At 40.2% G+C, this 27,945-nt stretch overlaps 1 protein-coding gene across 1 annotated transcript in view; it reads right to left on the reverse strand.

The window, feature by feature from the left end:
• ehd3 (EH-domain containing 3) overlaps positions 1 to 27,945 on the reverse strand; it is a 50,660-nt gene that overhangs the window by 3,320 nt on the left and 19,395 nt on the right. The window contains exons 4-5 of the mRNA XM_017701047.2: positions 11,499 to 11,911; positions 792 to 956 (exon numbers count right to left, since the gene is read on the reverse strand). Coding sequence (XP_017556536.1) covers positions 792 to 956; positions 11,499 to 11,911 — 578 coding nt within the window. The remainder of the gene's footprint in view (positions 1 to 791; positions 957 to 11,498; positions 11,912 to 27,945) is intronic.

A 27,945-nucleotide genomic window follows, 5' to 3' on the forward strand; every position in this document is an offset into this window, starting at 1 on the left:
TTTTTTTGGGGGGTATTTTTGCCCTCATAATTCACTGACAAAGTCCGTACTGTAAATATGTTCTGCTCATCTTATTGTAAATTGTCTCCACAGCCGGATCGGAATTCAGGCCACATTTATGTCAATCCAACTCGACATTCGTCATAATTTCAGTCTGCTGAGACTCAAACATCTCGGGTGATGTTTCTGTACAAAAACTAGAGACTCGTCCAAAACCCTCTGTTTGAAGAGATTTCTGAAGAAATGTCTGAACACGGCCGCAGGAGAACGAGGCTGCAGTGTCAAAGAACAGATAAAAGTCTGAAAGCAAAGTTTAAACAATCCGAGGAGGCGAACCAAAGAAGTGACCGCGCCCTTTTTACGGCGAGCTGAACACATTCTCGGTGAAGACTGACAGCCCAGCTGTCAGTCAGTGAAGCTTCATGATAGCTCCTGAGATGCTGATGAAGATGAAGCTGATTGTTGGCAACACAACACATTGGTTATACGACTCGCTGGATGAGCGTGATGACTTCTAATCTTGTAATCTGCTTAGTCACAGTGAAATCAAAGTCAAGAACAAAACCACAGGCAATGTTTTGCTGTTTTATGTGGGTAAACCCGTCTGCTTTAGCACTGGGTACAGGCACCATGCATGTATCTATGCACCACTACACTAGTAACTTTCACATAAACATCTCACATAAATTCCTAAAATACCTGATTATGTCATTTAAAGTACAAACGGGTGCAGATGCCAAAATCTAATATACATAAATACTCCTGAAAAATCACATCAAAAGCATATTCACCTGCATTTTTTTGAGGTTGGGGAAATCTCCAGGAGAAATCTGATGTTCCCTCTCGATGCGGCTGTAGATCTCGCCCAGACTGTTAATCAGTTCTTTCTTCTTGTTCTCCTTCCCAAAGACTGAGGGCATCTCCTTCTTCAAGGAACTGATGATGTAAGCATGTACCTTTTGAAAATGGAAATGAAAAATAAATTAATTCATAGGACAAAGGCTACCCGAGCCAAAACTGAGCCGTAACTGAGGATGGCAAGTCAAGACCCTTCCTAAGATCATACTGCAAAGCTTCATTTAAACTATCAGAAGTGTGTTTTTTCCTAAGCTGGTCGACCCACGACAAGACACTGGGATCTGTGTTATGTGGGTAAAATTCAGTGGTGGACAGTAACTGAGTAAATGTAATTTGTTTCTGTACTTAAGTATTTTCTTGTGTATCTGTACTGAAGTTTTTCTGGGCGACTTTTTACTTTCACTCCACTACATTTCAAAGTCAAATATCTTCCTTTTTCCTCCACTACATTTTGAGAAATCTGTTGTTTCTTTTGGTTTCTGTGTGTATAAAAACGTAACATGTCAAAACGAAAGAAGCGCAAAGCAAGAGCACCAATCAGGGCACAGCGGTCACTTTGTTTAGAGCTTGTTTTGACCTGTTGGTCATACCGACCCAGTGCAGCACACGGTTCAACATCAGCGCAGCAGCTTAAAATTTTGGGAGAGTCTGTTCAACATAAATGATGAACTAACCTAACTTTGTGTAAATAGAGCACAATATAGAAATATGTCCACATATGCAGTCGTGACTGACGTGGCTTTTTTCTGAATTTATACAAACACCATTTCATTTTATAGTAAATTAGTTTGGGCTGGTTTATGTTTATGAACAGAGACCTACAGATCAATATAGTAAAGGAAACTCATTTGTGATCCTGAGTTTAAAGCCAGTTTTTATTAAACTTGGAACTAAGTTGTAAATAAATCTTAAACTGAAACTGTTTACCTTCAGTGTTTTGTGCTTATGATCATTTTAATAGACGTCAGCGTCACTAATTAATGACGTTCTATTAAAAGACTGGTTTATCAAGAGAGACACTGGAGGATTTTCACCTAAAATGAGTTCATGAAGCGAGTCTTGTTATAAAAATGGTAACAGGACCACTGGTAAAATGCAGTCGTTCAGTATGAGGTGAAGGCAAACTGCTGTCCGGCTAAAGGAAACATGATCTTATATTTGATGACAGGGGGGGAAGGATGCTCCTGGGATCAGGGCACGCTGCTGGGGGAAGACAAAGGTTAACTTGATGTTCTCTTTCAAGGGAACCAGCTGCCTGGTTGCTGGCAGGTGAATCGTGCTAAGGGCCCTGAGGGCTTCCTCCAGCAGGGGGGGCAACTCGAGGACAGCTTGTTATGGAGGTTAATGGAGGTTTTCATGTATATAGGAAGTGACATCTCAGTAGTTTCCCTTTCAAATGACAGCTTTAGGTCTGACCACCTCCGGATTTGTCTGGGTCGTCCAGTCAGAGAAACAGGCTCTCTTGCCTGCTGTACTGTCTTATATAACAATCTTAATAATAAATAATCACCAAGACAGCTGAGAGAGTTCATCTCCCAGATGATGATATTTGAGAAAAATGAACCAGTGGAAAGTGGGCATCAACTGAAAAGGCCTTTTGTGCAAGAACTTCTGCATTGCCCTTACCCTCCTTTCAGTGCAGCAGAAACCTGATCCTCTGTACTGCCAAGCACGTAATTTACTGTGCCATTGCTTTATGGAGGGGAAGAAAGGATGAAAGTCAAGCCTCATTTCTTTTAGAGGGCAAATACAGACAATCTAAAGAGTTCAAACACTTCAAACACGGCTTCCCTTCGTTACTGTGCTGCTCAACATTGGTCTGCAAATGGCACAGAGTTGTGTCGACTCAAAAAGCACGTAAAAGCAGTGTAATTACTGAAGTCTGATCTAGGTCTGAAACTCAGATCTAAGTAACTGACCTGGAGCTGAAAGATTAATCGTTTTTATATCAGTCAAAATATCACAATTCAAAATAAAGCAATTTTTAATTCACAAGATCTGCAATTTTTATTATTATATAATAATTATACTATATTATCAGCATGTCCTGATATGTTTTAAAGAAATTGAACCTAAAAACATTCTCTTCAGGTAACAAACTGTAAGCATTTTTCTGAAAGTTTTCGTGAACAATTTCTATTCTTTTGCAGAGTAACATGTTTACTAAGCTCCTGCAGTAGACTGCAGCTACTAGAACAGCTCCACACCATATCAGACAGTTTATTAGACAGATGCGGAATATAAGTTATTAGTTTACTGTACAGTCCAAACAATTCAAATCAGTAAGCTATGTTAAAGCAAAGATTAGAAATGAGCAGATCAGTGGGACAGTGAAGGTGGAGCAGTTTGGAGATAAAGCCAGAGAGGCCAGGTTGAGATGGTTTGGACATGTGTTGAGGAGGAATAGTGGATATATTGGTCAAAGAATGTTGGAGATGGAGCTGCCGGGCAGAAGGGGTGGACCCGAGAAGAGGTAGACCTCAGAGAAGGTTTATGGATGTAGTGAAGGTGGACATGGAGATGGTTGGTGTAAAAGTAGAGGAGGCAGTAGATAGGGCAAGATGGAGGCAGATGATCCGCTGTGGTGACCCCTTAAGGGAGCAGCCGAAAGAAGAAGACGAATAAGCTATGTTAATGCAGGCATGTTCTGTAGCTGTAGGCAAATTCACCTCAGCACAACACTGCTATTGCTCATAACTGTTTTAGTGTGTCTAGGTGTCTCCAACTCTAGTTTTGCCCGAGAAAGGCTGTGAACTATTAGCTCCCTCTGTCATGATTGGCCCTTCCCAGTCCTCCATGTGCTTTTGTTTTGTTTCCTTGTTTTTTCCCTGTCCTGCCCCCTTGTTTCTAGACTTCGCCCTTGATTGGTTCTCACCTGTGTCTTGTTAACCCTTGTTATTCCTTGTATTTAAGCCCTGTGTTTTCCCCTGCTAGGTGGCTGGTCTTTGTATTATATTGCATGGTATTGTATTGTATTGTATTGTGTTGTTTGGTGTAGTATCTTCTGGCCTTATTTGTCCTAGTCTCTGTTTTTGTCTTTAGCCTGTTTTCCTTTTTATTATGTCTGTCCCTCCATCTATCCATATTGGCTCTCTGACCCTGGACCGTTTTGACCCTGATTCTGGATTTGCCCCTAATAAATCTCGCTTCTCTTCACATATGCGTCCGCTTCATCATCGCTCCCCGGCGTTACACCTTCGCTTAATGTAACACTCGTGCATTTTTTTTGGAAGTTGATGTTAAAAATCATGAGAAATTTTGTTTCTCAGAGCGTTTGTTTCTCAGAGTGTGCCAGGTTTAAAATGGAGCTTCTGCTATGTTAAAAACTACAGCCCTTCTTTGGTCTCAGGGTGGAAGGGGCACTTACTATGAATAGGCCTGAACTTTTAGCTCTAGCACTGAGAAATGGAGTTTGAATCCTGATGATGTTGCAGCTAATATATGCACTTTTTCTCAGTGGGATATCAGCAATATGTTTGTCAATGTTGATAAAGCAATCTGTCGAGCCACTCATGAGGCCTGTATGGCATTCTAATCAGGCAGTGGGTGCTAGGCAAAGAGCAGTAGCTCCCAAGCCTGGTCCTTGAAGACCTTCATCACCTGGATCCAATGTGTGATCAGTACTGGAGCGAAACTCTTCAAGGTAGTGGATCTCCAGGACCAGGACTGAGCATGCCTGGCCAAGAGATGCCTCTAACTAGTGTCAATACTATTCAGTGTGAGTGGGTTCAGCGACTGCTTCATTAGAAATAACAGAGAGCAAGTACATCACACTGCATTAGACGATTAGCTTCAGTACACAATCATGCTCAGTCTGCTGGTTTAACGCCATCGGATACAGTCCGACTGTATTTATTCTGGGAGGATATGAAGGACAAAGGCTCTCTGTTCATCCTTGAAGACATCAATAATGCAGAGGAGTACAGGGGATCAGATGATGAACAGCCACCACTGGGCTGCGACGAAGAGATTAGACTTGCACAACATCCGCATCACAGCTAAACAGTGCATAAACACATACTAACCTTTAAATCAAGCACTCATGCTCACGGAGACCTGGTACTGTTCCTGCACTCACTGACCTAATGGGGAATTTTTAGGAATCACAAAAAGTGAGGATGATTTGGGATTTTTACACATTTGAAAATGCAAGATCCTCTTGAAATGTTACCGTAATTGTAATAAATACACTTTTTGAAATGTGATTATCGTCAGTACTTCTAGAATACTCAACATCTGCATAGTTAGTCCTGCATCGCGTGTGTGAAATGTGATAAACACAGCACTCATAGTTTTTTAAAGGGCCCATAACATGGAAAAAACAAATTCTCTTTACTTTTTTATATAGCCAGTTTTCGTAGCTTGTTTTTGTGATGTCAGAAAACCGATTCATTTAGACATATCCATTTATTCAGACTACAGCAGTTCAGCCCTCAGCTCATTCACAGTGACCTTATAATCTTTAATGCAACTTCAATTACACAAAGCAATTCAACACGATCCAACATGCACTTAGTAGCTTATGTTTTGATACACTGCATTTTTTTGTGTAATTTACATATTTGCCATTGACCTTGTGATGTTTTATCGACAATTTGATTGGCTATTTCATGAAACTTAGAATACCAAGTTGAAAGGTTTGCAACTGAGTTTCAAGCGAGCTGCAGGATGATTTAAGAAACTAACATACAGAATAAAGTCAGCCTAAAGAGTATTTCTAGCATAATACAGGGTAGCCAATCAGAACAGAACTCATTTACATATATCAATCTTAAAGACACTGTAGCAAAAACAGCCTCTTTAATTTTAGGCGATAAAGAGAGATACAGAAACGGTCACACACAAACACACGCACACACACACACACACACACACAGATGGCACTACTGGTGTAGTGTTGTGCTGGTCAGAGTGGATCAGACGCAGCAGTGCTGCTGGAGTTTTTAACCACCTCAGTGTCGCTGCTGGACTGAGAATAGTCCAGCAACCAAAAATATCCAGCCAACAGCATCCTGTGGGCAGCGTCCTGTGACCACTGATGAAGGACTAGAGGATGGCCAACACAAACTGTGCAGCAGCAGATGAGCTGTCGTCTCTGACTTTACATTTACAAGGTGCACTGACAAGGTAGGAGTGTCTAATAGAGTGGACAGTGAGTGGACACAGTGTTTAAAAACTCCAGCAGCACTGCTGTGTCTGATCCACTCAGACCAGCACAGCACATACTAACATGTCACCACCATGTCAGTGCTACTGCAGTGCTGAGAATGATCCACTACCCAAATAATACCTGCTCTGTGAGGGTCCATTGGGGTCCTGACCACTCAAGAACAGGGTAACAAAGTATCAGAGAAACAGATGGACTACAGTCTGTAACTGTAGAACTACAAAATGCACCTATAGAGTAAGTGGAGCTGATAAAATGGACAGTGAGCACAGAAATGAGGAGGTGGTCAGAATGTTAAGCCTGACTGGTGTATAACACTGTTAATCTTTTCTAGTATTAACTGTGCTGTCTTGACCTTGTGAAACATTCCAGTGTAGCAGGAAAAACACTTTAAATAAGGCATTCAAGATCACTTTAGTGTTATTTGCACAGTAGCGGGGAGACTGAAAGCCTCTTATTGTACTGCAAGTTAACTGAGGCCTGAAAGCAGAGCACATTGTTCAGAGAACACAGGTTAGGCCACTAAAATAAGGCACCTAATGTTCTCTTGGGAGAGTTACATGAAGTCGGGGACTGCAGGTATTATCCCTGCATTTTGCTGTTGTCAGAACAAAACCTTGTATCTCCAAAATGGTAACTTTACAGGAGAAGGAAAAAACATTTCTTACTTTTAATGTATATCAATGGAACCAGACATCTTTTCAAGTACATTTGGGCTGTTTCTTTTAAACCATTCATCATGAAATTTACCCACAATGTAAAGGGGAACAGGCACTTTTAAATTATGTCAAAAACAAAAATGACAAAAATAGAGATACAAGGTTTCGTTCCGGCAGCAGCGATTTGTGAGTGAACTACACTGATGTGCATCTAAGCACGCACTCAATTATGCTGTCAAGTCGATGAAGTTCTTTCAGAGGCTATTCTTTCACACTGAGTGATCTCCATTCTTCAAGGTCCGGATTCAGGAGACGCATCACATATCACTTCCATCTACTCACCATTAGTTAACAGCACTCAAAAGGCTGCTTTCACTCTCCTACACTGATTGCTGACACTTCATGCCACAGATTTAAAGGTGGTTTTAACATCGTCACTATTCTGCAATGGGCAGAGATTTTTCTAGCCTAACTAAAAATGTCACCAACCTTAAAATATCATACCAAGATGCTTTAAGACATTTTCATATGATGTGTCAATGTTAATGACTTCAGGGTGAAGTTTACTAACATTGTCTGCCGTGGTGGGGCAAGACATTCCTGTGGATCCTGCTGTATTATTGCCAAACTGATTTAAATTTAACAGGAAAGATACGGCTGGCTGGTTTAACATCAGCTAAAAAAATCATTGAATGTCACATAATCTAAGTGTACAACACTGGCTATTTCAACTGCATGATGTAGTTATGTTATAATTGGCCAGAGTTAGGATTAATGAAGTTAAAACATCTACTCTTGAGACTTGGAAACAGATTTATTTTGATGTGACAAAGATTAGAACAAATGTTATGTGTGTTATGATGTACATCTTATAGGCTAATATTCTTTAATTAATGACATACAACAGAGCATTTTCACACTCCTATGTTCTAGCGACAGCCCTGGAGGCGTTTTCTACTGCAAGTAAACTGACACTACTCTGCTGTCACCATGAGAGGGCGCACTTCCAAGTTTGGTCAACATGCTTAGAGCGAGGGGGGTCAAGGAGTAAAATCAGTGGTCAAATATACTTTAGCAACATCTGAAACGTGGATGTATACACACCCTGTCTGTGTGGAGCGAACGGCGTTCTGCTCTCCTTTGAGTGAGGAGATCAGTGGTGTAACTTTACTGACCTACAGTGAACTCACCTCTTTCTGTACATCCTAACAAGCTCACAACTACAGCCCTGCTACAGCGTTCAGTCATATCTTAGTATTAGGGGATTCCTGAGCAACGGAAGTGAAAGAAAGAGCTGCACTGATTTAAATGAAAGTTAACTGAAGAAGCTGTGAGGCACTGGAGAGCGGGAGAGCACTATAGCTTCCCAGACTAGCTGTTTTTACCAGCTGACTAACTTGAAGCAGCACTCTGTCACTCGAAAAGCATGGTGAAACTGATGTTACTGTAGATCAAACAAGACATAAAAGCACTGATTTCAGTTTAAACATGCCTTCACACTGTGATTTTTTTTTTTAATACTTTTTTGATCCCACAACCAGGGAAATTCCACCTCCGCATTAAACCCATCCATGAAGTGAACACCACATACGCACTAGTGAACACACATACTAGGGGGCAGTGAGCACACTTGCCCGGAGCAGTGGGCAGCCCTATCCACGACGCCCGGGGAGCAGTTGGGGGTTAGGTGTCTTGCTCAAGGACACCTCAGTCATGGACTGTCAGTCCTGGGGATCGAACCAGCAACCTTCTGGTTACAGGGGCAGATCCCTAACCTCCAGCCCACTACTACCCCCCCATATGCTCTGATATGGATGTGGTAGGAGTGATGGCAGTGACGTAGTGACGTACCCAGCCAGCTAATGTCTGCTGCTCATATTAAACTGATGTTGAGAAACTAAAGTTCAGCGCTTATAACCACACAGATAAAATAGCTCTAGGTGAAATGCAGGTCAGCAAAAATGCATTTTCATGCACACATGCATGCGTCCACATGCCCACACGAAATTCCACCTCATAGAAAAAAAACTCCACCAACACACATTATATTGACTTGTCAGCAGCTACAACCACCATGAAACTGAACTATGAAAAAACTTCAGAGCAACAAACTGCAGGAAACATCGCAAGACAATCACTGACAAGAAACGTCTCTTCAGATGTTCTTTTTGTCAAAAAACTCTGCAAGGTTTGGTCTCTTGGATTCTGACCTGACCATTGATTCTGAGCTAATCTAGAACACACTTTTGTCAATTAAAAGTGAACTAACCTCTTTAAACCTAAATGAATCCCAAATTGTTTATATATTTTTTACTGAATAATTAAAAAAAATGGACTAAAATTTCAGCCATCAAAATTTTCAGTCACAAATAAATTTAAAATGAATTAAATTAAGAAATTAATTCATTAAAACAAATAATGTAAATTGAAATTAATGAAATTTTTTAAATGAAAATGGGAACGATCAAAAATACTGATAAAAATGCTGATAGCTACTGTCTCTTTCCTCTACCAGACAAGTTCAATCAAAAAAGAGAAGGCCAGCCATGTGAAACACAGTTTCACAGTTTCAGGGACATTAGACCAGTAATCAGAAGTAATCAAAAACATTTTTTCTCCATTACAGCTGATACACCATTTGAAAACACAATATCACACCTGATACACAAAACAACAGAAGCAGAAATGAAATCCCTGCTAGTCCACTGACGCATCTGTAACCAAAAAACAATGAAATACATTGCTTTGGATAGCCAAGCGTTCTCTGTACCCAAGGACGCTGGATTTTATAGACTAACTGTAGTGTAGTGTCATCATTTCATAAAATGTATTTTATGTTAACTGTTTTTGTTTCTTCTCAACTCACTTTTATTATGTTAACAGATTTTATCAATAAATGGTGTCAGTTTTCAGTTTAAAGTGTTCAGCCAAGAGTTTTTATTTCGGTGCATCAGTAATGACTAAAGAGGTTGGCTTCTTCTTCTTTCGGCTGCTCCCTTTAGGGGTCGCCACAGCGGATCATCTGCTTCCATCTTGCCCTATGCACTGCATCCTCTACTTTCACACCAACCATCTCCATGTCCACCTTCACTACATCCATAAACCTTCTCTGAGGTCTACCTCTTCTCCTTCTACCCGGCAGCTCCATCTCCAACATTCTTTGCTTTATCTCCAAACTGCTCCACCTTCACTGTCCCTCTGATCTGCTCATTTCTAATCTTGTCTATCCTTGTCACTCCTAACGAAAATCTCAGCATCTTCATCTCCGCCACCTCCAGCTCAGCCTCCTGTCTTGTGTTAGAGCCACAGTCTCCAAACCATACCAAACCAAAGAGGCTGGCTAACAATCTTAAATATATATATATATATATATGTATATATATGTGTATATATATATATATATATATATATATATATATATATATATATATATACATACACACACACACACACACACACACACACACATTTTATATACCAAATAGTGATTTTCTGGATGTGTGTTTGTTTAACCATTTTCAAACCTCTCCTCGAGGAAGCCCAGTATTATATGTAGTTAGTTAAGTTCAGTATTATATGTAGTTAGTTAAGTTCAGTATTATATGTAGTTAGTTAAGTCCAGTATTATATGTAGTTAGTTAAGTTCAGTATTATATGTAGTTAGTTAAGTCCAGTATTATATGTAGTTAGTTAAGTTCAGTATTATATGTAGTTAGTTAAGTTCAGTATTATATGTAGTTAGTTAAGTCCAGTATTATATGTAGTTAGTTAAGTTCAGTATTATATGTAGTTAGTTAAGTTCAGTATTATATGTAGTTAGTTAAGCCCAGTATTATATGTAGTTAGTTAAGTTCAGTATTATATGTAGTTAGTTAAGTCCAGTATTATACGTAGTTAGTTAAGTTCAGTATTGTATGTAGTTAGTTAAGCCCAGTATTATATGTAGTTAGTTAAGTTCAGTATTATATGTAGTTAGTTAAGTTCAGTATTATATGTAGTTAGTTAAGTTCAGTATTATATGTAGTTAGTTAAGCCCAGTATTATATGTAGTTAGTTAAGTTCAGTATTATATGTAGTTAGTTAAGTTCAGTATTATATGTAGTTAGTTAAGTTCAGTATTATATGTAGTTAGTTAAGTTCAGTATTATATGTAGTTTGTTAAGCCCAGTATTATATGTAGTTATTTAAGTTCAGAATTATATGTAGTTAGTTAAGTTCAGTATTATATGTAGTTAAAAAGCAGCTCCTGGTTTGACCAATCAGTGCTTCAGTAAATTTTGCTCATGATGTAATTGATGATATTAACAAGTCTCTGTGGCGGCTGTGAACAAGGAAAAATATGGACCCAAGAAATTCTTGTTATTCTTGTTACTTTTTTGTTTTTATGTTTATTTGAATTATGAATATGACTTTATTCTAATGTATATTGTGATAAACTCACTGCTGAGGTCAATAGTTTAAAAATTTGCTTAGATGCCTAAAACTTTCGCTCAGTAACATGTATATATATATATATATGTATATATATATATATATATATATATATATATATATATATATATATGTCACTTTATCACCGCTGCAGATCTACCTGAAGTTAGGATAATTTAAGGTCTGTGTCAGCAGTTCCCAATCTGGGTCCAGGAGGACTTTTGCTCTGCATATTTTAGAGCTCTAATCACACCCAATTCAGGAAAGGCTCTGTAGTTAGCGGATTATCTGGATCAGGTGTCTTAGAGTAGGGAAAACACTACCATACGAAGGGTAAAATAGACTGCAGTACTAGGAGTGAAAACGACCGATTTGTGTTTTACCTTGGCAAGCCGGGCCCTCTTGATGAGGTCATTGAGCTTGCGGAGTGCGGCGTTGCGTGGCAGTGACTGGATATCCTTGAAAAGGTCCTGCTCCTCAGCTTCGAACAGCTTGCGGTTGTCAGGGATCAGCAGCGGGTGTGACCAGAAGGAACCAATGTAGACCCGGATCACCTCAGGCGTGTTAACGATCTTGCCCAGCGACCACATGAGGGCACCGTAGACTCGCATCAACTGCTGTGTTTCGATCTGGTCAGCCTTGTTGAGCACCACGCGGATCTTGTCCTCATGGTTCTTCAGGGCCTTGATCACCTCAGAGAACTCGTCTGAGATGTCCAGCTTGTGGGCATCAAAAAGGAGGATGATCCGATCGACGCGCTCTGCGAACCACTCCAGCACTGCTGCAAAGTCATAGCCTGGTGGAGGAAGAAAGGAACTGTGACATAAATGACCACTAAAGCATTCATAACCAAGAGACTGTATGCTTGACATGAACTGATAGGTCAGCTGAAAGCAGCCAGCTAATTAGCAAAATGCAGGCTCTCTTATAGGTGTGGTTACAAGGCGTGTGGGGCTATGGGATTTTATGAGGAACATCTGCCAGTTTGTAATAGCTTCTTCAGCTCCTCACTCCCTCTTTCACTCACCAGGAATCACACCACCTTAATAATAAAACAATTCTTCTTTTCATGCCACCTAAACAAGTAAATGCTCTCTGTAATCAGTATTGGGGTGACACAGTACAAAGTAACATATTATAGTAATGACTACTTTTTCCTGCAACAGAGTAATGAAATTCTGTAATCACATTACAGTTACTGATGTCATAATTATTTTACGCAACTTTAGTTGCTTGAAACTTACATGAAACTAAACTGAACTTAATTTGCATAAGTTAAAGCAATTTGCAACTCACTTGAAACTCAGTCGCAACACCTGCAAGTGACTTAACTTTACAGGAGGAGCCTCATGAAAATCAAAACGGAGACAGCATGAACAAGTGGAGCCATCTACTATCAAATGACTGATATCATTGGATCAATGAATGAAAATATCAATGACCATTGAATCAATAAAGATGATGATGAAGATGGTATATTAGAAGGATGAAAGGGAGATCCCCAGACTGACTTCATGAAAGGTTGGTAGCTTTTCATTCATGTCATGAACCACAATAACAAACATGAGTTTCTTATATCTAACATTTCTGTTACCTGCTGTTTAAACATCTGCTTGTATCGGCATTAATTCTTCTTTGTTGCCTTTGGTGCATCAAAAACATATCTGCTAGTTTGCCTAACTAGTGGATCAATCCAAATGTGCTGCATGCATCTTTGATTCTTCTTTTAATTGCTTCATGTAACTATCAAGTTGCACAGAAATTATGTTGCACTGAACTCACAAAGAAACCTGCTGAATTAAAGTTTGACTTTGCAAAGCCAACATGAAAATGATACTTACTTGTGATGCATTTAAATCATAAATTTCTTCTATGTTGATTATTTATATCTAACCTTATACATAATGTGCATGCGCCTGTGCTGCGTGTGACAATCTCTCGAAGAATCTAATCACGAATATGAAACAGATGAATAAAAATGCCCATGCTATAAAAAAGACACCTAACCCTGAACACCTGAACCTGTACACGCCAGTTTTGTGCAGAAACAACTGTCAGTTTTAACTTTTATTCAAAATGTTTCATTTCCAGGCAGCAAGTTTTTTGGGTTTTCAGACTGAATTTATTGCTTTAGCTTAACTGGCTGTATCTTGTTCAGTGGCAGGGACAATGACCAGTCTTTTAAATGATGTTCACTGTGATTGGCTTTCTATTTCCACACAAATGAATGAATGAATAAATAATTCATACGTAATAATAACAATGTAACCCCATTACGGTTTGAGAGAAGTAATGAGCAACATGGAATGGATTACTATTTTCACTACCCACCATAATACTGACTGTAATCATATCTGAAGTATTTAATACATTTGAACATAATAATCATTTCCAAACACTTTCTATAAAGACACTTCATGTGGCAAACCATTCCTTTTCTGCACTGACGTCTCTTCTGTGCAGGCATTTCGAAAGTATTTCTAATGCACATTAATGCTGGAGAGATATTTGGCTGATGTCTAACTGCATGACTCAGCAACAGAGGTTCTCTTCTAAAGTCCTGGCTTCAGTTTGCCGGAAATTGCGCACACACCACACACACACACACACACACACACACACACACACACACACACACACACACACACACATACTTACTCACACTCTCTCTCACTGTCTCTCTCTCTCTCTCTCTCTCTCTCTCTCTCTCTCTCTCTCTCACAGTGGATAATGGAATCAGCATTAAGCGGATGACTGACTGCACCTTTAACTCTCCGGCCTCTGCAGCAAACTGAGACTGTGAGAGAAACGCTGACCCTCTAGACAAGATCTGATCTGACGCAACAATGAGTCCTCCAGCTCAGGAGAGCTGACTAGAGGCTGCACAGCAGCCACAACACAGAACATGACGCCAGTTGTGCTGTTACACAAACACTGAAGATGCAGACTCGTCGTGTTTCACGGTGATGCGGCACGCAGCTCTATTCCATTCTGGCACATTATTATGGAAAATGGGACATGACGCAAGAGCAGTTTCAAGGAGGCAAAACACTGTAGAGCATTTCAACTGACGCATTTGCATTTTACAGTGTGCTCGTCACACGCTCAGATTTACTGACTGTTTCTGCTGCTTCACTAAGCAGTGAAACACTTTGATTTCAACATACTACAACTTTTGTATCTGTTTCAAACACAAATAAAAGGTGTTCTGCACTGGTTTACAAGCCTAAGTGTGCACTTTATGCACCATGTAGATGACTAAAATGCACCAAAAGGTGGATGACTTCAAATATCTTGGGTCAACCATCCAGAGCAATGGACAGTGTAGAAAAGAGGTGAAGAAGAGGGTGCAGGCAGGATGGAGTGGGTGGAGACGGGTGTCAGGGCTGATGTGTGACAGAAGGATAGCAGCAAGAGTGAAAGGGAAGGTTTACAAGACAGTAGTGCGTCCTGCTATGATGTATGGTTTGGAGACTGTGGCTCTGTCTAAAAGACAGGAGGCTGAGCTGGAGGTGGCGGAGATGAAGATGCTGAGATTTTCGTTGGGAGTGACAAGGCTGGACAGGATTAGAAATGAGCAGATCAGCGGGACAGTGAAGGTGGAGCAGTTTGGAGATAAAGCCAGAGAGGCCAGGTTGAGATGGTTTGGACATGTGTTGAGGAGGAATAGTGGATATATTGGGCAAAGAATGTTGGAGATGGAGCTGCCGGGTAGAAGGAGAAGAGGTAGACCTCAGAGAAGGTTTATGGATGTAGTGAAGGTGGACATGGAGATGGTTGGTGTAAAAGTAGAGGATGCAGTGGATAGGGCAAGATGGAGGCAGATGATCCGCTGTGGCGACCCCTAAAGGGAGCAGCTGAAAGAAGAAGAAGAGGGGTGTTTTAGAAAGTATCAGTCAGGATGCGGAGACTCTTTATAGCGATGATATAAAGTCAGGGTCACAATGTCTACAATGCAAATGTAGCCATTCTATATACTGTTCAAAGCAAAGCTGAGCAATATTAGGGTTTATTTTTACTGCGATAAAAGATGTCAAATTATGTTATAATGTGCTTTTCTGAGCTAATTGTGGACATTGTCACTTGTGTCTTTTGAGTTTTATGTCATGTTCACAATGGCCAAATCTGAAAATAAGCTTTTGTTGGGGGATTATTCTGGTTTATAATGCATGTATCACTCCGTCATGAATGAATGACAAAAAAAAAAAAAAAAATTTTTTTTACAACATTTATAACACATTCAGTGTAATAACTTTCTGTCAGGGACCTTTCAGAGGCATTAACCTCTTCAACTCCTCTGGACCACCGGCGGTTCCACAACACACTTGGTCATGTTCTTCATAACGTTCATATTTCATGAGCTACATTCAGAAGCTGGGCGTCGTATGAGGCTGTAACTCTTCTCTCCAGTCAAATAGACGGTGATGTCATTTTAAACCCTTATAATAAAAGAAGCTGAACTCAGTTTGTTTTTCTACTGAAAGTCGACCCATTTTTCCCCAAATCTGGGCTATAAACTATAAACAGACGGCGTCTCTTCAGTGATCTGCTCTGTAAACATTACTTTTATAAAATAACACAAACAGCGTCTGAGATTTTTGGCTTTCATCAGTAAATTGTAAGCATGTAGTGATGTGTGTAGTTCATAAAACACGTTCTGTTCATTTGAGGGGCTTTTACAAAAAAAATGAATGAATGAATGAATTAAATATTTACATTTATTTCATGCAGTTACTGAATAATTTGCCTTATTATTTGGTCATGAAAATTCAGATGGACAAACCAAAATATGCATTCGGAGAATAAGAGGTTAAACAAAGTATTAATTCCATTCTGCAGACATTTTTAAAAATTGGTAGAATTTCTCCTCAAAACCAGGAGTAAATTAGCAGGAGTCTTCACATGTTTTTGGGAGATGCCTTTAGAACAATAGCAGCAGTCATGGTGGCTAGACAGATGCACAGGCCCTAAGAAAAAAACAAACTATTCTCAGTGTTTTAATGAAATAATATTAATATATAATAAGTGGTTTTACGAATTGAATATCCTCGTCACTGAAGTAGCATTTTCTCTTTATTCCCACGGCCCCCCGGCCCCCCTTCCAATTTAGTCACTGCAACCTGTAGTGAGGTCTGTCTCTATCACAAATCACTGCTACGCAGCACCAACCTGGCTGGATGAACGCCAGCAATTCCTCTGAGTCACATGACATCACCACATCTTTCTGAACCGCTGCTAACATAATGTCACTGGACGGCTGAACACACTTGGGCGAGAACGCTGCCTGCTGATTCTGTTACATCAGCAAACGCAGACCCTCACTGGCCAGCACAGTGCTGAGGCGCGGGACGAGAGAGCAAGGTTAATTAGAACAGAGACCTAAGGGACAGAAATCAGGCCATAAAGCAAATAATTTCACATAGTTTTATAGATCTTTAATTGTATACGCTGTTTCTGGTGTGAGTAATGAAGCGACAACATTCTTGTTAAAAAATTGTTTAAAAATTTTTATCTCCCATTTCAAACTCAAAACTGATGTGTCTTATTTGTTCAGAATCCATGAAAGATCCACCAGAGTGCAAGAACATAAACTGCTTATTAAAAATAGCCTTCATTAATTAAAAAAATAATTATTTCATGAATTTATTTTTATCCATTTTTATTACGTTAAGATCTTCCTCCTTATTCAAAGGAATCACCCGTAATGCAATTGAATATAAATTATCGTTGTATGCGGATGATCTGTTATTATATATACACACACTTTCTATCCCTGCCATTTTAGTATTTTAGAGAACTTCAGCTCCTTTTCAGGTTAGAAATTAAATTTGGGGAAAAGTGAGTGTTTTCCTGTTAATATTGCAGCTTGTCATCTTCAACAGTCAGATTTACCTTTTCAGTTTAGTCCATGGGGGTTTAAATACCTAGATATCAACATGATTATGTTCTTTATCTAGCCTTGCATCTGCTAGTTTCACTCCCCTTATCTCAAAGATTAATTCCGATATTCAAAGATGGGGTAATCTCCCCCTTGTCAATGCTGTTTAAATGAATATTTCTATTTTTATTCCAGTCAATACCTATTTTTCTGCCAAAACTTTTTTTGACTCACTGGATAAGATAATTCATTTTTTTATTTGGGGTGGGAAATCACCTAGGGTTCGTAAAACTTTACTGCAGAGATGAAGACATAGTGGAGGACTTGCATTATCTAACTTTCTAACTTACTATTGGGCCACTCATATCCATAAACTGTGTTACTGGTTAAAATCTACTGGATCCTCTTGGTGTAAATTGGAGCTACCAGCCTGTAGGGGATCTTCTATATCTGCTCTACCTTATTCCTCTTTACCTACGGTACCCTCTCTGTATGGTTCTTAATATGCTCAAGCTGCTTCTTCCTTGTGTCCTTTACATAACAACCATTTATTTCCTCCACCACTTGTGGACTCGACATTTTCAGTGTGGTATGACAAGGGTATTGCACAGTTCAAATATTTATACGTAGATGGTGTCTTTGATAGTTTCGCAAATTTGTCATCTTGATACGGCCTCCCAGTTACTCATTTGTTTCGCTATTTTCAAATTCGCAATTTTGTGGCTAAGTGTTTTCCTAACTTCCCCTCTTTACCTCTAGAACAGCGGTGGGAAACCTTGCTTTCATTTGTTCCCCATCACAGAGGAATTATTTCAAAGCTGTATGACATTATCTTGGCTTTTAGCAACCACTCAACTGCTAAATTAAGTGCATATGGGAGAGGGAATTGGGAATACAAATTCATGCGGAATCCTGGGAACAGGCCATAGAAAGGATATGATCTACCACCTCTTGTGCTCGTCTCGGACTTATCCAATTTAAGGTCTTATACAGGGTGCATTTCTCTAAGGCTAGACTATCTGAACTGTGTCCGGAAATGGAAGACAAATGTGATAAATGCTGTGGCTCTCCTTCTCACCTTAGCCACATGTCTTTTCTTTGTCCTGATCTGAAAGGCTTCTGGGAGGGTTTTTTAATGACTATGTCCACTGTTCTTGGGGTGAATCTCCAACCTTGCCCTCTGATTGCTATATTTGGGATTCCTGACCCCTCATTAGCACTTAACTCTACACAAAAGGATATTATAGCTTTTACATCCTTACTAGCAAGACACACCTTATTGTTGCATTGGACATCCATTAAATATCCTTCTAACTCCTGGTGGCTCAAAGATGTCATGTTTTTTTTAAACCTGAGAAAATTAAATATGCGTTGAGAGGATGTACGGTCAAATTTTTCCACAAATGGCAACCCTTTATTTCCTATTTCACTAATATGGAGATACTACCTGATTGAATGTGTGCTTGTTTTTGTGTTACCTTTTATACTGTATAAATAACTCGCAATATGTGTGTTGGTTGTGTTGAGCTGAGGTGGGGTTTTGGGGGGGGGGTATTGTTTAATACACGGTATTTTGTAATTAATTGAATTATTTTATACGTCATTGTTATCAAGGGTTTTTTTTATTTTTGGGTAGTTTTGTTGTTATGTGTGTGTATGTGACCATGTACATATACATATGTGTTTCAAAAAGGGGAAAAAATGGGAATTGGTGAATTGTACTTTTGTGATTGGAAGTATTGTATTTTTCCAATTAAAAAAAAAAGTTTTTCTTCCAAGAACATTTTTCTGCTGAATTATTTGAAATTTTATTTTACAGACATTAGTCAACAGTCACACCATTTTACAATGCTCATTTAGGTTAAAAATGAAACGTATCTGATGTCCCTCATTCTATTTTATTGGTGGCCTGGACTTATGATTAAGCATTTAAAGATAACCGTTGTCGCCACTGATAGTGTACTTTGTAAGCAAGAAATATGATGTAAACAGACATTCAAGTGTTGAATCACTTCGCTTTTTAAGAAGAACACAGCAGTCTTAAGTGCATTAGCTCCAGCTTAGAAAACTGGACGTTCATTTCAGATCCTCAGCGAGTGAATACTGCAACTACGTACGTGTAGCTGGACAGAGCTAAGACAAATATTCCTCTCCAGCGCTCACAAATGAGCTGAGCTAAACACTGCAAGCCTCCAACAAAGGCTTTCTCAGGGATCTCAGCTCGGCAGGGCACCAGTGTGGGTTTCATAAACAGTATGAACATATTTAGTATGAGGGGAAGATGAGATTTCTCAGAGCTAGAGGACCAGCTCTGGTCTCCACAGCTGCATTTGTTAGCCAAGAGAGAAACTGAAAGCTGCTCTTCCTAAGGAGGAAACACTCAACGGCTCAGTTTAAATGATATGATTTGGATACAATCTGACAGTGCAGACCTGTTCCTGGAAAAAGGCACTGACCAGAACCGCCTCTGCTCGGGTGCAGCCTCAGATGCGCAGTCAGTGTTTCACACTTTATGCTGAGCCTTGCTTTAAAGTGTAAGGACATCCAGGTTGCCGATATGGCTCATAATACTCTCTGAATGACTAAGAGATTTGGTCTGCTTAAAGCTTGGCTCAGCCTGTTGAATAGTGCACTACAGTTCTGGTGCTGATTTAAAGAAATTCTCTTTTTAAAAATATGATTTTTAGGCTAATTAAGCTCCTATATCTGTAGCATGTGGTAATAACTCATCTGTATTGTTTATACCTCAAAGAACAGAAGAGAAAAGCTGCTGAAACTATACTTACAGTAGAAGCTAACAGAAAGGTGTACACCAAATTCTGCTGTTCTTGTCTATAGCAAATGACCATATACTACAGATGTGGCAGACAGAAATAAGGTTGAAAAATGACACACAGCAATCCTTAAAGCAGGAATGTGCATGTGTAGCATCTGTAAGAGTTCACGAACGGATAGAAAGCACACACACACACAAAAAGTTTATATATATATATATATATAACTTATATATATATATATATATATATATATATATATATATATATATATATATATATATATGGTAGGGTAGGCCTTTCAGGTGACAGCACAGAGTTTTATTATCCAAAAACTGATGAGGTTTTCATGCTGGAAGAGTAAAAGATTAGATATGCTATAAAGTTAACAGCCTGAACTGTCTTCTACACAGAGTACATGGTGATTCAAAAAGATTCATCCAATTACAAAATGATTGATTCCACTTGTAAATCGTTACAGATCAATGCAGTGAACTGTAAATGGTGTAAATGAGCATAAAGTTTAATATGTAATTAGACAAGGTCTCAGCTGTACGGACGACATCAACACCACTGTCAAACTCATCACATACTGGATTGAGCATGTTGGCTTTCAGTGCAATTCTGGAGATCATCCAGTGTTGGGAGTGGCACATAAACAGAACCTTAATGAACTCCCACAAAAAAGTCACACAGCGTCCGATCTGGTGATGCTGGAGACCTTTTTCTTGGAACAGTTGGTACCAATGACGAATGCTCTAAGCTGTTGGAGGTTCACTGCCAGACTGACAGTCAGAAACTTTATGACCTACTCTTACAGTTGGATTGTGATTGGTTCCTAAGCGCCTCATGGTTATAGGAATATGGCACTTTGAAATCGGATGAATCTTTTTTGTCTCAGTGGAAGACGTTCCAACACTGTTTCTAGATCTAGCTAACATCAGCTAGAATAACCAGCCTAGTAAGCTATACAGCCAGACCTCTGCCTCCTCAGCTGTGTCCTTAATAACGAACCCACATTCAGGCACTGTTAGGTACTAACACACAAATATAAACACCATCACAATTCACTGAACTGTGTATTATATCGCTGCTGTCAGAAGAAAACCTCGTATCTCCATTTTTGTCCTTTTTCAGTTTTTGACATAATTCGAAATTACCTGTTGCTCTTTACACTGTGTGTAAATTTCATGATAAATTGATGAAAAGAAACGGCCCAAAATGACTTGGAAAAAATTCTGGTTCCATTGACTTACATTAAAAGTAAAGTATGTTTTTTCCTTTAGTTACCGTTTTGAAGATGCAAGGTTTTCTTCCGACAGCAGTGATATGTAAAGTAAACTGTATCTTATATCTGAAGTCTGTATGTTCTCTGTTCTTATGTGGTGAAACTTAACGAATGCCTAAGCACTGATTTTAGTGTTTGATAATTGGGATCTGTTAACCAAGTGCTCGAGTACCTGTGCGCATCCCTGCCTTAAAGGCTGCCACGTTGAACGGAATTAGTTTGTTAATATTTCAAATCAGGGTCATGGAATACGGCACATTTCCTCCTCAGGAAGATCCCATGCCTGCAGGAATGGGGAGTCCATCCCTTTTGATTTGGCAGTTTCACACAGAGAAAGCTTCATTATTGTCTGCAGTGCTGTGGTCAGTGTAACTCCTCTTAGTAATGAGGAGAGATACGGTGTGTGAAAGTATAAATACTATATGCAGAATCTTTTCTAAAATGTTTAATTTTCAGACAATGTTAGCTGTAGCTAATACCCGACACTATTGTATAATGGACATTGTGCGGCATTCTGTAGTTAGTGTCATGATCGTATTAGGAACTCTGGGTCTAAGTTTAGCTCTCTACGAGCAAAATGAATGGTGTTTTCCAGAAACTGCCAGTGTTGTGGCCTGTTCTTCAGTGTTCAGGACCCCCGTGGACCCTAACAGAGCCGTTACTATTTGAATGATGGCACCTCAGTGTCGCTGCTGGACTGAGAATAGTCCACCAACCAAAAATATCCAGCCAACAGCGTCCTGTGGGCAGCGTCCTGTGATCACTGATGAAAGACTAGACAATGACCAACACAACCTGTGCAGCAGCAGATGAGCTATCGTCTCTAACTTTACATCTACAAGGTGGACCAACAAGGTAGGAGTGTCTAATAGAGTGGACAGTGAGTGGACACCAGCAGCACTGCTGTGTCTGATCCACTCGCACCAGCGCAACACATACTAACACTCCACCACCATGTCAGTGTTACTGAGAATGAACCACCACCCAAATAGTACCTGCTCTGTGAGGGTCCATGGGGGTCCTGACCACTGAAGAACAGGGTAACAAAGTATCAGAGAAACAGATGGACTACAGTCTGTAACTGTAGAACTACAAAGTGCACCTATACAGTAAGTGGAGTTGATAAAATGGACAATGAGTGTAGAAACAAGGAGGCAGTCAGAATGTTACGCCTGATCGGTGTTTATGAATAATACTACATACATGCTATTGTTCATATATCAACAAGTGACAAACTGTAAAAAACCTTGTTAAGTAATTAATAAGGTTAATTAGATGTTTATTAATTCTCTTCTTGTTACTCTTTTCTTGAGTGCACTGCTCTCCCTTTGCTGCTGTACACGAATACAGGGACGAATAACAGATTATCTTATCTTACAAGCACGTTAACTGAAGTGATGTCGCATAAAAGTAAATCTACTATGAGCCCTGCTGGTGACATACTGTATGAATAATAATAATAATAATAAAGCATTGGAACGAGATAATTAAGCCATGGTCTCAGCTTAATAAGACATGATCTTGTCCCCACACCTTACTAAGTCGTGGCTACACATGAGGACCATGCATTCTTTTATTTATCGCTGCTGAACAAAACTTTGCATCACCAAAATACTAACTTTACAGGAGAAGGAAAAGACATACTCTACTTTTAACACAAGCCAATGGAACCAGACATCCATTTATCATGAGATTTACAAACTGAAAAACGATTAAAATGGTGATGCGTGGTTTCTGACAGTAGCATTATGTCACCAGAAGGCTCTACAGTCTATTATTTAACCTCAACACTATTATTTAAAAGCACCAGCCACTCAAACTGTAGCTGACTACTGCCAAAACAGCTTAACTACCACACCTGGCAAAGCTGGCTGGGTATTTTGGCGAGTCTGACAGTGTTATAATGTCAATGTACAGAAGTGTTCGCTTGCTTGCAGTGATATTTGTATTTAGACTCCTTCTACTGACCTCCTAATTCAGTGGATTAGCTATGTTCTGAGAAATATTCACATCAGCTTTGGGACAGTTTATTTTACCACAAGCGTGACTGCAGTGATTGAGCACTTCACTTTTCTCATAGAGAAAAGGAATTAAGGGTTACTAATATGACACCGACTACAGAACGACAAGACTTCAGAGGTCTATACCTACCAACCTGCGAGTTGGTGGCTGATCTTCATGTGACTGAGCCTAGAGCAAGACAATAACAGCAGTGAAACTGGGGAGAGGGCTTGGCATTACAGCAGTGATTATGTACTGGGAGGGGGGTAGATATTTCAGAGTTAATGTGCAGTTGCGCCGCCCTCTGGAAAAGATGGGCAGTTGCTTCGTTGTCTGCGGGGTAACAAGCTGCGTATGTTAACGCTGTGTTGGATTACAAGAGTTCACCATCTACAATACCTCCATACGGGCATTTACTCAGGCAGCTATACCCACATACATCTTCTGTAGCGTCTGTTGATGGGGACAGAGACACAAACAAGTCAAAAATCAATTCAAACTGCAAAATGAAGAGAGAGATGGCCAAAACCTGTGAACAAAACCATAAACAAGAAAATATGAACACATGTCAAACCAAAATATGAAATGGGGTGGGGGGGCAACTTGATTGACTTCTGCTTTCTTGAAATGCACAGCAAATAACAGAGATAGTCGAAATCAGCATAGCAACAAGACACAGAAGCCAGACGCTGTTGTTCTGCTCCACCTGTCGGTTAAGGACCACAATTAAATTAAGCACACAAACACACACAGTCCAGTTTTGGCCAGTTCAGCTATACACAATACATTCAGTCTTGATTTCAGTCTAGACACAAAGTCATCAGGTTAAAAACAGTACATTGATAAAACCTGGAAACTTCATATTTCAGCCTGTGAGGCTTGTTTCTGGTATTGACATTATGAGCACTGAGTATTGTTTTCAGAAGAAGGAGAGCAGCAGAGCAGACTGCTGTCTAGCTTTGGGTAATAATCTAGCAAAAAATGCAAACTGACAGGTCATCTTCAGTCCAGGCTACAGAATAACGTGCAATATAAGCTTTGCAAATTGTATATCGATCATTGTTCTGAATTAACACTTAAGAATTCAGTAATAGGACAGAGTAGGTACTACTCTGGGGGTCCTGACCACTGAAGAACAGGGTAAAGGGGGTAACAAAGTATCAGAGAAACAGATGGACTACAATCAGTTCATAATGTTATGCCTGGTCGTTGTATAATGGCTAAATTTATGGGTTATCTGAATTTACTGCTTCTTGAAATTGGTATCAATATCCATGATTTTTTTTCCATTACTTGGGCCCTATCAAATATATCAAATATACCAAATATACTCTATAAGTAAATCTGTCTACTGTCTGAAATGGTGACACACTAACAAAAATTGCAACAGGAGAATTATGTCATAACCTGGGCCTCAGCCTCTTTACACAGCAGAGTTAATCAGCAGTCATTGTTAGAACAGTGATTCCTAATCCCAGAGCTGATGAGGGCACAGAAAATGTTTTCTTTTCTCCCCCAACACAACCGATCAAGTGAAGGCTTGGTACTTGGCTAATGAGCTGAAACAGGTGTGTTGAATAAAACCGGGAAACATTCTTCTAAGAAACGGAAGGTGATTAACTGAGAAATGTTTAATCTACACAGTTTGCGTGCCAAAACAAGATTTTCCTTGTTAGATTTCACTTCCAGACACTCACACGCCTCTGACGCAGACAGAATTAAGCCTTATTTTTGGATATGCAAGCATGCACTGCATTGTAGCCATAATGGGTATATATTTTATATTTTTATATAACCAACTGAATATTAGGGGTTTTATAATGTATGAGAACACTTCATAAAACATCTTTCTGCAAGGTCAACTACAGAGTTTTAAACTATGTTGCCAAAAGTTTTCACTCCCATCCAAATCACTGAATTTAGGTGTTCCAGTCACTTCCATGGCCACAGGTGTATAAAACCAAGCCCCTAGGCCTGCAGAACGCTTCTACAAACATTAGTGAAAGAATGGGTCGCTCTCAGGAACTCAGTGAATTCCAGCGTGGTACTGTGATTGGACGCCACCTGTGCAACAAGTCCAGTCGTGAAATTTCCTCACTACTAAATATTCCACGGCGGCACCATGGTGTGGTGGTTAGCGCTGTCGCCTCACAGCAAGGAGGGTCTGGGTTCGATTCCCCGGCCGGGTGACCGGGGTCCTCTCTGTGTGGAGTTTGCATGTTCTCCCCGTGTCTGCGTGGGTTTCCTCCGGGTTCTCCGGTTTCCTCCCACAGTCCAAAGATATGCAGTCAGGCCAACTTGATATGCTAAATTGCCCCTAGGTGTGAGTGTGTGAGTGTATGAGGGTGTATCCTGCTTTCCACCCAAATACTGCTGGGATAGGCTCCAGCACCCCCCCGCGACCCTGACGGAGAAGCGGCTTAGAAAATGGATGGATGGATGGATGGATAAATATTCCACAGTCAACTGTCAGTGGTATTATAACAAAGTGAAAGCGATTGAAAAAAACAGCAACTCAGCCACGAAGTGGGGTCAGCGGATGCTGAGGCGCATAGCGCAGAGAAGTCACCAACTGTGGTTGGTTAGTGTAGTGGTTAACACCTCTGCCTTCTACACTGTAGCCTGGGGTTCAATCACCCACCTGGGTAAGCACCCTACACTATACAATAAGGGTCCTTGGGCAAGACTCCTAACACCACCTTGGCCTCCCTGTGTAAACATGATCAAATTGTAAGTCGCTCTGGATAAGAGTGTCAGCCAAATGCCGTAAATGTAAATGTAAACTTTCTGCAGAGTCAATCGCTACAGACCTCCAAACTTCACGTAGCCTTCAGTTCAGCTCAAGAATAGCGTTTAGGAGTGTGTTTATGGGAATTTTTGACTGTTCTTCCAGAAACGCATTTGTGAGGAGGTTTGTTATGCGTAGAGAGCTTCATGGAATGGGTTTTCATGGCCGAGCAGCTGCATCCAAGCCTTATATCACCAAGTGCATTGCAAAGCGTGGAATGCAGTGGTGTAAAGCACCGCCACTGGACTCTAGAGCAGTGGAGACGTGTTCTCTGGGGTGACCAATCATGCTTCTCTGTCTGCCAGTCTGATGGATGAGTTTGAGTTTGGCGGTTGCCAGGAGAACGGTACTTGTCTAACTGCATTGTTCCAAGTGTAAAGTTTGGTGGAGGGGGCATTATGATGTGGGGTTGTTTTTCATGAGTTGGGCTCGGCCCCTTAGTTCCAGTGAAAGGAACTCTTATTGCCTCAGCAGACCTCACAGAGACCCGCACACAGTCCCGACTTCAACCCGACAGAACACCTTTGGGATGAATTTGAGCGGAGACTGCGAGCCAGGCCTTCTCATCCAACATCAATGTCTGACCTCACAAATGCGTTTCTGGAAGAACAGTCAAAAATTCCCATAAACACTCCTAAACCTTGAGGAAAGCCTTCCCAGAAGAGTTGAAGCTGTTGTAGCTGCAAAGGGTGGGCCGACATCACATTAAACCCTATGGATTAAGAACGGGATGTCACTCAAGTTCATATGTGTGTGAAGGCAGACGAGCGAATACTGGCAATATAGTGTATATGGGCCTGTAAATGCAGCGGAAATGTCCTGGTCCTAGAGCAGTGGGAGGCCCTAAGGACTGGTTTGAGAAACAGTGTCCTAGAGCATCCCTACCCTGCACAATTCAGTATGTTCCAGCTCTACAAAACCCACTTTAACTCAAGAAGGGCTTTCTAGACAAAGTCTAAGACGCTTAGTGTTGCTGTGATCATAGGGGGAGAAAGAGCAGGAGAGGGGGAATGATTAGGATTATGTTCCGCCACTATTACAGAGACAGTAATGGAGCCTGTAACGTCTGCCACTATCGCTGCATCTGTCTGCTGATGAGCCACGATATTTCTGAGACATTATTCCGTGTTTCTTCTCTCTATGCACACACATCTCATTTTAAAGCCGTGAAGTGCTACATTTAATTGTAAGCTAAATATCTAGAACACTACTGGATGGTTATGAGAGCGCGAGAGTAAAACATATGAATGAAGATGAAAGGATGCAGTAAACAAGACTCAAAGAGAGGATGGATCTGCAATGCTATTAATAATCCCAAGGCCAGCTGGTTCACTGAGTGCTCTCAAAGTTTTCCCATATCCTTTTCTGTGACAGCATAACATGCTACAGTATGTCTAGCTTCCTTTTGTAAAAGTGGAGAGCACCTTCTGGCAGCACAGAACCAACGTCCAGGCAGGAAGCAGTAAAACAGTGGGCCTACGAACATGTCCCTAAGGGCCACAGTTACACGGCTGTAGTCAGGAAATGTGAAATATGAGTAAGCACTGGGTCACGCATGGCGTGCCTTGCTCAGTGTTTAGATGACATTTTGTAAACAGGTATTTAAGAGTAGATGCTGTTTTCCACCCAGCACATACAGAAATAATATTACAGAATAGTAAATCCTAAAGGGAACACTCACATACTGTCAAATGTTTTGTGTAAAAAGACATATTTTAATCCCTTAAACTTCATGGACATCTTGTTTGTAATTTGAATAACTACAATAAAAGTCCCAGATACCATAATTGAGTGTTATCTTAAACATCCAGGGGAGTTTGAATGAAAAAAGCTAAACATTTAATGAAAACATGGCTTAAAGATAGATCACTTTGAATAAATAATAGTCCTGCGATCTGTGCATTCTGATGCATGTGTCTGATGGGCAGGCCTCACTAAACCAGAGCTAAACACAACATCGCGAGCAAGGACAAATGAATGAAAGGGGCTTACAAGTGAAGATCCTGCTGTGACTGTGACTCACTACAAACAATATCTGGCTTTTCTCAGGACTGATATGTAATCGGGTGCCCACTGCTCGCCAGCCTTCTGGACCGGTTTG

This window comes from Pygocentrus nattereri, chromosome 4 (assembly GCF_015220715.1).
Source record: "Pygocentrus nattereri isolate fPygNat1 chromosome 4, fPygNat1.pri, whole genome shotgun sequence".
Classification (NCBI taxonomy): Eukaryota; Metazoa; Chordata; class Actinopteri; order Characiformes; family Serrasalmidae; genus Pygocentrus; species Pygocentrus nattereri.